At 38.1% G+C, this 12,225-nt stretch overlaps 1 protein-coding gene across 2 annotated transcripts in view; it reads left to right on the forward strand.

Moving 5' to 3' along the window:
- The window catches only part of ODAD2 (outer dynein arm docking complex subunit 2), a 137,769-nt gene that overhangs the window by 84,217 nt on the left and 41,327 nt on the right, over window positions 1-12,225 (forward strand). For both annotated transcript variants that reach the window (XM_045533179.1, XM_045533170.1), the window contains 2 exons: window positions 5,503-5,691; window positions 6,947-7,168. In XM_045533179.1, the coding sequence (XP_045389135.1) occupies window positions 5,503-5,691; window positions 6,947-7,168 (411 nt within the window). The remainder of the gene's footprint in view (window positions 1-5,502; window positions 5,692-6,946; window positions 7,169-12,225) is intronic.

The following is a 12,225-nucleotide window of genomic DNA, read 5'->3' on the forward strand; positions in this document are numbered from 1 at the left end:
AATGGTATTGTTCACATTCATTATGAGTTAATAGACTCTTATCTGCGGAATTGGAATGCTAACCATAAATTTATTGAAAAGTATGATGTAACAGACCCAAGTAAACTTTGGGAATACAATCTCTTCATAAAGTGGAGACTCCCTGTTTTTGGAGTTTGATACTCCATGTAGTTAGATTTTATTTTTCTGTCAAGATTATGTTTTCAAGGTCCATATAACTCACTCTTTTGAAGCATCTCTCTGGATCTGAACAGGAAAAGTTTGTAGTTTACAGAGTATAAGCAGTAAATTAAAAAAATATTAAAATATATACATATATGACTATATGACTATAAAAGATATGTGTATAGATATACACACATAGATTTATAAATAATAGCTATTTATGATAATATGACATTTGTTTTGCACCTTGTATTTGTTTTAAAGTTCTTTCAAATACATCATTGGTTAAGAATGTCACATAATTAACTCTATAAACCTCTGGTTACACAATGCTGCCTCACAATTTAGACCTCCTCATTAATGGAATATTGCATCTAACACAGGATTAACACAGGGCATGGTCAAATGGAAAAAAATCACAGTTATCTCTGATATTTAAGAAAATTATCTTGAATTAGGCAAGCGAAGAAGAAAAAATCAGAGCCATTAAATTTGTTTTCTTTATTTTTCTTGTTACTCAGTTGGATAAAGCTACCCTCCAAGTGTAATACTTTTTTGTTATGTCAATCTAGACTATAAGGAAGGACTGTATCATTTCTTTTACCTGAAACTAATTTATATTTCATTCAGTTCATAAGGAAAGGGGTAATAATTGATATTCTAATTTTGATTTTTGAAGTAATGCATTTAAGAGTACAAGGTAATTCTAAATCAGCAATAATTTTTTTAAGCTATAGTACTTGTTAACTAGTAGGAACAGAACAAGGATCTTATTGTGATAGAGCAACACAAACAAACTCTCTGTTCTCTTTGAGTATATATAGGTTATATTGAAAATTTTAAAAGGATTTACTTTATTAAATATACTTTTAGGGCAAGATTTGCCTGTTCAGTTTGACTTCTCTGGCATACTATTCTAATGTGAATGTAGGATTTTTGAAATTTTTTATATGTTATGTGCTATTTTTAAGTCTTCTTCAAATACTGTATTATATATTCTATGGTCTCTCTACAGCACAGAGTGGTGTTTTTATAGCTCTTCTGGTTAAAAATTTTTGTCTTGAGTCATGTTACACTTGCCTTGTATGTGCTTTAAAGTTGCATTATGTATATCTCACCTCATCAGAAAACTGCCAGTTCTTTTCGCTGTAGGCAAGAGAAGGAATTTCGTACTCATTAATTAAATTGCTTAATGCCAAAACACCCAGTTTTCTGTTTTATTCATTAATCTGTAAATAATTTCTTTTTCTTTGTAAATAATTTCTTAATATTTTCCCATTAGCTGAATGTTAGCTAGATGTTAGTATTTTGCTATTTTATCTTTTTCATCTTATTTGTGTATTCTGTTTGATTTTGTTTATTTTGAACTTGACACCTTTTCCTGCTTATTCAACCATTCCACTTTTAATAGCATTATGAAGGTGTTTCATATTCTCTTTCTCAATGACTGTTTTTTTGTTTGTCTTAGGAAATGTCATTGGCAAAATAACTTCATCTTGTTCGGCATTATTAATTCCCTAAATTGTGAAGATCGTTCTGATTCTCTATAAACTAGGTTTAATCTAGTAAATATCAGTGCGGGAGCTTCCAAGTCCAAGTGCACAGTGCGTAGAGAAAAGACACTGGACGAGAATGTATGGGGAAGCCCTTTATACACTGCAAAAAAATCAGGCAGCTACTATTATTACTATTACTGTTATTATTAAGAGTTTCCCTATTACGGATGAGCATTTGAATTGTGCATAACCAATATCGTACCAGCAGCAAAGCTGGCAAAGACCAGTTTTTAAGATATATGAGAAGGTGGAAAATGTGGTGAATTTGCCCAGTCGTTGAGCATTAGTGAAAGACAGTTTTGGCAGAATAATTGCTTTTTCCATCCTCAAATAGACTGCCTCCCTTTCCATAGAAACTATGTGAGGCAAGACATCATATGTTTAAAATCTTTAAACCTAAAAAGAAAACTAGAAAGAAAAGAAAAGAAAGAAATCTCACCTTCAAAACAAATAAACAGACTTCAGAGGGGCTTGCAGGCTTTGGTTCTGACATTCTCTGTCTCGCAGGCTGTGAACATTACAAGGCTTGGTGAGCTTTGCCCGTGATCTCACTGGGTCTTTGGCTCTCTGCATCTCATACCATGCACCTTAGGAAGTCCTTGGATCAGAGGTAGACGCGATCACTTTTGTCCTTTTTCCCAGTGTGACCCCAGTGCTGTGGCTTCCCGTCGCTATTGATCAAACAGCCAGAGAATCGTGAAGTCGTTAGACTCTGTGAGGTTGACTCTGAGGAGCAAGACTGATTTGGAATTTGGCTTGTTGACGCCATCTTACCATTTTAGATTCCATCATACATAGCTAATATTCTTTTCTTTTTAGTGTTTGCGACTATGGCTAAGTATCTTGAACTGATAATCCCTTTATTAATTTTAGTTTTATTTTTATAATTCAACAAACATTTACTGAATGTCCACTGAGTGAGAAACCCAAGCCTCTATCCCAAGGGAGAACCAAACAAGAACAAGACCAGGTGTCTCTATCCTTGAGGAGCTCACCAATGAAAAGGGGGAAGGACCTATAAGAAAACCGTCACCATAACATGAACGAAAGGCTGCAGATGCTTTTGGCTGTAAATGGCCAGATCTGATTTTAGGATTAGTTGCCCCAGCAACTCAATGGTGTCATCAAGGACTAGACTATTTTCCTCTTTCTGTTCTGTTCTCACTGTGACCTGTGATGATTCCTTCTTCTAAATAGGACAATTTTCCCAGAAGATACCTAGGAGACATCATTCCAGACCCATCGGCCATAATTGGACCCCTAAACAAATTATTGGGCCCCTAACCAAACAATTGCCTGCTATTAAAAGATGGATCAGGGTTTGCAGGGTGGAGTGGGAGTTTGTAGGAGTTTGAGAGCATCCAGGTAAACAAAATAACATATCCAAAGATGCAGAGCACTTTAATAAAGCCACAATAATCGTGGGAGCTGGAGTATAGTTTATGCAAAAGAGGATCCTCGGAAGTAAAACAAGACGGTGAGGTTGGATCAGATTGGGAAATACTTGAATGACATTGATTTAGACATTGTCCTGAAGGAAACTGAAGCCAATAGAGGTTTTGAGAAATCAGCAGTCCTTTTGTCAATGTCTTTCCAGTCATTTGGGGGCGTATGATGTTCATTCTCAAGTAGATTCCTCAGGAAGGGCCTTTGTTAACATTCCCTGAAGCCTTCCACGTTTTTAATAGTTTTATACTTTGAAAGTCATTTTGGCTCCATATCAGAACCTTGGTTCACATTTTCTTTCCTTGAGTAGCTTAGAAGTGTTATGCCCTTTCCTGCGTCATAAAACATTGCTATTGAAAAGTCTAATGATAATGTCTTATTCTCCCCCTTCCAAGTGACTTTATCTTTTTGCTTGCATGACCAAAGAATTTTTCTTTCAAAATAAAAATCCAGCAGTTTTATTAGAATATGTCTCTATATTAGCCCATGCTGGAACATTTTTCCCAGGTACATAAGGCAACTTTCAATATACTGTCAGTTTTTGTTTCAGGAGAGAGTTTTTTTTTTTTAATTATATAGTTTTAAAAATTTGCTCCATTGTGTTGTTTTGTTTTTCTTCTTGGGGACTCTGATACACATGTTTTAGATCTTCTCTGCCTGTTTGCTCTCTTGAATTTTTAAATTCGTTTTCCATCATTTTGCACCACTAGATCAAGCCAGACACATGGAAATCATTCTTGAATCACTTGTCCCTGTCTTCTCCAGTCAAGCCCCCCAAATCCACACCCTTCTCCCCAAGCCTAGATCCTCACCTTCATCCAAACCACCTCTCATCTGGACCAGTGAAACAGCCTCTGGGTTCCCCATGCCATTCTCTGACCCCACTCCAGCTCTGCACCCTGCAATCCTGAGAGATCTGCTAAGACACAAGATTGATTTAAAAACACAAAAATCCTTCCACACACTTAAACCTCTTTATTGGCTTCCAAATGCTCTTGAAATGAACTCCAAATTCTTTACCAAGCCTTGTAAGACTCTTCAAGCTCTCACTGCTCATATCTCATTATCTCCCACGCTCCTTTCCTGTTGTATGCTCTAACCATTATGAATCAGGAAAAGAAAAAAGCCACCTTCTTTCTCACTCTTAGATCTATGTCACATGATGGTCTGTCCACCCAGAATGTCTTCACACCGGGTAACTCCTCATCCCCTGGGCCTTAGCTTATAGACATCCTCTAGGGGAGCCAGTCTTTGACTCTGCACTAGCTGAGATGCCCTTGTGTATATTTGTAGAATCTTCACCTCCCCACCCCACTGGTGCTGTTTGTTATAATTTCTTAATACCCATCTCCCCCCGCCCCCAGCCCCCAGATGGAAACAAAATGATGGCAAAAGAATACACGCAGTCGATCCACATGATTCACAGATTCTGTTTGGGAATTTGCCCACTTGCTAAAATTTCCTTGTAACCCCCAAATCAGTACTTACAGCCATTGTAGGACACAGTCAAAGAGGGGAGCTATTTGAGTCACATAACATGCATGCTCTCAGCTGAGGCTGGACAAGCCAATGCCCTGCCTCCTTGTTTTGGCTCTCATACTATAAACAAGTGTCCATGTTGTGGTCTATTTGGTGCCACATTTTTCACATTTTTCTGCTTTTTGTTGGTTGTTTCACGGCTTAAAATGTCCCCCAGGCATAGTGCTGAAGAGCTACCTACAGTTTCTAAGCGCAAGACGGCTGTGGTGTGCCTGATAGACAAAGTGCCTGAGTTAGTTAAGCTCCCTTGCATGAGTTTATAGTGCTGTCGGCCGTGAGCTCAGTGTGAATGAATTAACAACATAAATGAAATAAGGTGTCTTCCAACAGAAACACACATAAAACAAAGTTATGTATCAATCAGTTGACAAAAATGTTGCAGCCAGAGGCTCGCAGGAACCTAACCCTGAATTTCCCCTAAGAGCAATGGTTCAGTATTGGCTAATTCAGTGTTCACAATGACGTTAGAGAACAAAGCTACCACAAAGAATAAGTATCAACTCTATCTTATTAACTTTTATATCCTCAGTAGCTAGCTCACATAATAGTTATTTAATAAATATTTGGTATAACTGAATTTTATGTGTATGTGTTATATGTTTATATACATGTATATACACACACTGTACACATACATACATAGAAATTACTTATAATATAGAAATAAATCAAACTGAATTTATCTTTTATGCCAAAGGTGTACCTCACAGCCCTAATTGTTACTCTTTGCCTTTTTTGAAAAAGGTTAAATATAGGTTTATTTTTGATACCATCCTTATTTTTATTTTTATCTTAGGATGCTGGAGAAATGGTTCGTTCCTTTGTTGGTGGTTTGGAACTTGTTGTGAATTTACTGAAATCAGATAACAAAGAAGTTTTGGCAAGCGTGTGTGCTGCTATTACCAATATAGCAAAAGATAAAGAAAATTTAGCTGTTATTACAGATCATGGAGTTGTTCCTTTATTATCCAAACTGGCAAATACAGTAAGTAATACATCTTTTTATTTTAAATGCATATGGTCATAAGTTATCATGGTGTAGTGGCAAAAAACAATGAGCTCCAAGTCCAGAAACTGGATTCAAGTTCAATACCCTTGCTTATGAGGTGTGAGGTTTTGATCAAATCATTTAATTTCTCCGAAACTAATATATGTGAAAGTGTATTTTAAACTATAAAATGTTAACGTACAAGATCCTTGTAAAATAGAGACTGTTTTTTATTTGCCCCTGGCAAACAAAGTGGTGGCAAATACACGTGCTATTATGTAAGTGTTAACTATCATCTTCCCCACTGCCATCATTCTTCTTAAGATAATGGTTCATGCCAACATTAGACGTTAGATGCCCCTCCTCCAGCTTAGCAAGCTGGGATCGATGGCATTCTTGAGCTAGAAGACTTTGGCAATCATTGCATCGTTTATCTAGAGCTGTGCCAGATAGAATAAGCAGCCTTGAGAGACAATGACTTCACCATGACCAGAAGTATTTGAGCATGGTTTGGACTACCACTTGGCAGGAAAGTCATGGAGCAGAATTCAAACTCTGGAAGGATGCTTGATCTAGATTTTGAGTTCCTAAGAGTATCTGCCAGATTCAGTTAAGGACACCAAGCTGTTGCCTGAATCAAAAGAACAGTACAATTAATAAAAAGAAAACTGTCCTATTCAGTTATATTATAGGCAATTACATACAAAAAGAAGTATACAGTCTGCATTAAAAAAAATAAAACATAGAATGGAGAATAGAAGACCCAAAACGTGTCATTATGTTTGCTACACTGTCTTCTGTCCTTTGGGAACTAAGGTGTATTACTGATGTGGAAGTATTCTAGGGTGAAGAATTGAGTCAATTCACTTATCCCAGTTAAGGGAAGTTTTCCTTTGAGACTATCCGATAGTCTTTAAATATTTATATTATGAAACAACTTGCTGATCTATAATATTGTGTTGCAAGCAGACTTACTCTAAAGGAAATCAACCCTTGAGCAAATGACTGATGTCAGACCCCTGGTCACCGTTGTGTGCACTGGCCACATTCAATTCATAAAAAGGAAACCCAAGATTGAGCCTTGGTCTGTTAGTGACCCGCCAAAAGACTAGTTCCTTCAAGATGCAACTCAAGTAGCCAGCTGGCCCCTGTCTCTAGACTCATTGGCATCTCAGCGGGTAATAAACATCAAGTGCATAAACACAATCATTCATTGCAATGCACAGACCGCAGTTCATTTTCCTTTGTGCAGAATAACGATCAATTGAGGCGTCACCTGGCAGAAGCTATTTCCCGGTGCTGTATGTGGGGCAGGAACAGAGTGGCCTTTGGAGAAAACAAAGCAGTTGCTCCATTGGTGCGTTACCTGAAATCGAATGACACCAACGTGCACCGTGCGACAGCTCAGGCCTTGTACCAACTCTCAGAAGATGCGGATAACTGCATCACCATGCACGAGAACGGCGCGGTGAAGGTACGGTTGGATGACTGTGTGCTTTACTCCACGTTTGGTAAATGTAGCCTAGAAAGAAACTTAAGTCATGCCGAGATTTCACTAAAGGAGGTGTGTGGACCCACAAAACTGCCTCCCCGTTGGGGCATGGCTGCGTTCGAGCCACTAGTTACCATATTTTATGCAGCAAAAAGTTGTATGGAGATAGAATTTTCTAAGTCAAAGACTATGAATGTGCTTAGTAAAGTAAGTACTCATTCTGTAACTTGAATTTGGTGGAAGAGAATGTGCAGCACATGAACAGTCAGTGGTATTCGTAATTCTATTGGAGATAGTGTTTACCTAACGCATAAATAAGAAACAATCGGCTTATCTATAGCACCAACTAAGCAGCAAAGGGACTGACTAGTTTCAGTAACGAGACTGAGGTTCGCCAGACTTAACCATAATAACAAAGGATAGATTCAAAGACATGTTTTTTGTTTTTTTTGTTAAATCTGTGCATCAGATTTTCTTTTCCTTTAACCAATATACAGTTAGGAGAATTTCTTCAAATAAACGTTAGTTTATTTGAAACCATCTAGAATATTTTATGGCAATAAATATACAAATATTTAAAGTACATGAATAACTTACATGTATTAGGAAAAATTGATTTAAAACATTCATTCTTTTCTATAGCTTGTTACCTTATATAATTTTTTTTTTTTTTTTTTTTTTGAGACAGAGTCTCACTCTGTTGCCCAGGCTAGAGTGCCGTGGCGTCAGCCTAGCTCACAGCAACCTCAGACTCCTGGGCTCAAGTGATCCTCCTGCCTCAGCCTCCCGAGGAGCTGAGACTACAAGCATGCGCCACCATGCCCAGCTAATTTTTTCTATATATTTTTAGTTGTCCAGATAATTTCTTTCTATTTTTTTAGTAGAGACGGGGTCTCACTCTTGCTCAGGCTGGTCTCGAACTCCTGAGCTCAAACGATCCACTCACCTTGGCCTCCAGAGTGCTAGGATTACAGGCGTGAGCCACCGTGCCTGGCCTATATAATATAATTTTACTGTTTATTATCTTAATTTGGAGCCTGTGACAACCAAATGCTTTTACATTTTGAAATGTATGCCTGAAGTAGGCCTGATCTTTTAGACAAGAGTTAAAATCTCCAGTTAATCATATGCCAAGTATGCAACATTTTAGGAGGAATAATACTCTTAAAATACAAATTGATAACTTTTTGAGGTGATTATTTTAATTTATCCTTCAAACCTATTATAGTTGAGGAATATGATGTTAATTTTTGTGAAATTAAACTCAATTTACATTTAAATGTGTCAACCTTTCCATTATAAATCAGTTTTTATGGCATATAAGTTAGGCCAAATTAGTTTCTTCAAGCAGAAATCTGGCATAAAAAGCAGCTTTTAAACTAAGTAACAATTTTAAAAAGTAAATTATAAAAAATATATTGGAATGTTAACTTCGAGTTGTTAAGGAATGATAAAAAGGCTGTTGCTTCAATATGACTATGTTTGCCTTTCAAAAAAGAAGACATTTCTAATTTAAAATTATACATTTTATTATTGAACAAGGACTTACACAACCTAAGATGCCTTAAGTATAGACTTTATAAAAATGAAGCTATAAAATTCAAGCAGCCTGGTAAAGCATCTTACATACAGCATATACTTAGACAATTGCCAGTAAGCTTAGGAAGAGTATTTCTAGACTGCTCAAAAAGTTTTAAAATTTAATAATGTTTACATGTTATGGTTCATTTGACATAAATGCTTGGTGTGTATGCAACTCTCAATGATTTCTTCTAATGCAACTCAACTAATAATCCAAAATCATTTATGAATTTTAGCCTACCGTGTAAGGTGATGAAATTGTGCTCACCTACCCACACGGCTTATAGGTATTAGAAAAAGAAGATAGTAAGAAAGATTAGGGTGGGGGCCAGAAAAGAAAAGAGCAGAGGAGAAAAGTCATGTTTGTTGTGTTCTGGAGCTTTTCCAGGTCATCCTTACGTATCTTGGGGGCCTTTCTGTCTCCTCCATGTGCGTCCTTATCTACCTGGTATTTCTTACTGGAGCATAACTCTACAAAGAACGGGACATTTTTGGTTAAGTTACTCTGCAGCGGGTGATGCAGAGGGAGGCCTTACTCTGGGGGTTACCTGAACAAACGTCCAATGTGGAGGTTCTCTCTCCCTATCTCTTTTCTATCCTGCGCTGAGCCGTGGGGGACGCATGAAAACCTGTACTTCCTTTCTCTGGTTTTCTTTAAGGAGGAAAAAAAAAACTGGATGTGGTGTACTGAGTGTTGGTAGAATAATAAATGGGATTTGCTAGTTGCTTGGATATGGGCAATAAAGAAAAGAGTCTAATAAAAAAATGACTCCAGATTTCAGGCTAGATGAAGAGGAAGATTCCATTCGCCAAGATAACGTGAGAAAATATTTGGCACATTGGGATGGTTTGATTACCTGCAGTGAACATGTCACAGTTGCATGCATAACTGCTAATATTCTGATTTCAGATGCATACAAGCTTTAGTCACTATTGTAGCAAATCCCTGGCTGTTTTGTGCCTAATTATTGCTGCCCTTCTCAAGTCAAATGCTCATAGTGTTACTTCTTAGTCCTGCAAATACTCCTGCTGCAGCTGCCAGTGAGCAAGTGCTGATGGACTCTGAAAACTGCCAGAGTCATCCTGTCCCCTGTTCACAAGTAATTTATTCTCGGGTTAGCTCCTTTGTCATACGATGTCCTCACCGGCAGTGGCCAGCATAACGCACTGTCTCTGTCTCACGCTGGCTGACGTTTATTCCATCCAAACAGTAAAGGAGCAGGCTTGAGGGTCTTGGAATATAGTGAGTTCAGTTTCTAATATGTTCTTTTTGAATACTCAGTTTGAATTTTAGCTGGAGAGCAGCGCTGCCCCGTAGAAATGTCATGTAAGGCGCGTTTGTAATATTAAATTCTCTAGTAGTTGCAATTTAAGAAAAGATTTTTAAAAAGGTGAAATTGGTTTTAGTAATATATTTTATTTAACCCAATACAGTTGAGCCTTGAATAACATGGCAGTTAGGGGCGCTGACGCCCCACGCAGTTGAAATTCACATCTAACTTTTAACTCCCCCAAAACTTAACTAATAGCCTACTGTTGACTAATAACATCATCAGTTGATTAATGCCTATTTTCATGTTCTATGTATTGTATACTGTATTCTTACAGTAAAGTAAGCTAGAGGAAAGAAAATGTTATTAAGAAAATCACAAGGGCCAGGCGCGGTGGCTCACGCCTGTAATCCTAGCACTCTGGGAGGCCAAGGTGGGAGGATCGCTCGAGGTCAGGAATTCGAGACCAGCCTGAGCAAGAGCGAGACCCCGTCTCTACTAAAAATAGAAACAAATTAGCTGGCCAACTAAAATATATATAGAAAAAATTAGCCGGGCATGGTGGCACATGCCTGTAGTCCCAGCTACTCGGGAGGCTGAGGCAGAAGGATTGCTTTTAAGCCCAGGAGTTTGAGGTTGCTGTGAGCTAGGCTGATGCCACAGCACTCACTCTAGCCAGGGCAACAAAGTGACACTCTGTCTCAAAAAAAAAAAAAGAAAATCACAAGGAAGAGAAACTGCATTTACTATTCATTAAGTGGAAGTAGATCATCGTAAATGTCTTCATTCTCATCACCTTCACACTGAGCAGGCTGAGGAGGAGGAGGAGGAAGAGGAGGGGTTGGTCTTGCTATCTCAGAGGTGGCAGAGGCAGAAGAAAATCTGAGTATAAGTGAACCCATGCAGTTCAAACTGTATATACCAAATATTATTTCAACATATAATCAATGTAAAAATTACTAAAAAGATTTTTTTTTTTTTGGTACTAAGTCTTCAAAATCCAGTGTGTTTTACGATACATCTCAGTTTGGACCAGCCACATTTAAGCGTTTAAGTGCTGACTAGTGGCTGGTGGTTTCCTTACCAGACAGCACAAGCCTAGAGACTGGGGTTGGGGGGAGATTCTGGAATTATCAGCGGAGAGGTATCGAACCATTAACGAGAGTGGATAAGATGTTTTTGGCAGAGAGTTCAGAGAGGCCTGGGAAATGTCTCCATTTTCACTTTTGGGGCATATAAACTCGGAATAAGAACTGTCAAAGTCAACTCGAGAAGTTGCAAGGTTAACCAGGAGTTCTAGGAGCCAAAGGAAGAGTGAGTTAAAGAGGGGTTGTGTTTAAACACTGCTAAGAGGTCAACAAGGGTTTCCTGGTTCAATTATGTTGAAAATAATCCTGTGTTAGAGCCTTTCCAGGTAAGACTCTCTTCTGTATGGACTAATGAATCCCTTACGTTACAGTGTGATAGAAATAATCCAATCCTCCCCCTCTTTATAATTTGACACAGTCATCCTTCTGAAAAGTATCGGCCCAGGGATTTGTATCATTGCAAAATCTTGTGAATGTGGATACAAAGTTGCTGGAAACTAAATTGAAAATATGAGACGTCTAAAAGGTATACATCAAAGTTATTTGCTAATTATAATAAAACTGTGATGCAGGAGAGTAATATAAAGAGGGGAAGAAATTGCAGGAAAAATTGAGCAAGGCCAGCTCTTTCCTAAGACAGAAAAAGTGATTTGAATCAAAGGATGATGAGCACCTATGAAAGGCAATCAAGTTCCTTTCCCCATGGTGACACTGGATTTGTTTTTGCAAATCTGTATACCAGGCAAGCGAAGGCTGCATTATGGCCTATAACTTTCTGGAAGGCAGGAAATTGAAGAGATTGCAGGAAAATACCACCAGAAATATGCCCAGCATTGGCAGCGTGAAGAGAGAGCAGTTCAATTTAGACTGCTCAGTTGGTAGAGCCAGGAGGATAGTGTTGGCCGCCTCTTAGGCTCGGTAAGTGGAGTGGTGTTCCAGAGAGCCGGGAAGATGGACCCAGAAGCAAACACACCCATGGTTTTTGAAGCCTAGCACAGGAAAAGAAAAGTCACTAATCTTTGTGATTCCAGTAAATGAATTTGAGACACTGAGGTCACCCAGGAATTCTCATTAGGTATCTCTATAACTAATATTAGAG

Source organism: Lemur catta, chromosome 1 (assembly GCF_020740605.2).
Source record: "Lemur catta isolate mLemCat1 chromosome 1, mLemCat1.pri, whole genome shotgun sequence".
Classification (NCBI taxonomy): Eukaryota; Metazoa; Chordata; class Mammalia; order Primates; family Lemuridae; genus Lemur; species Lemur catta.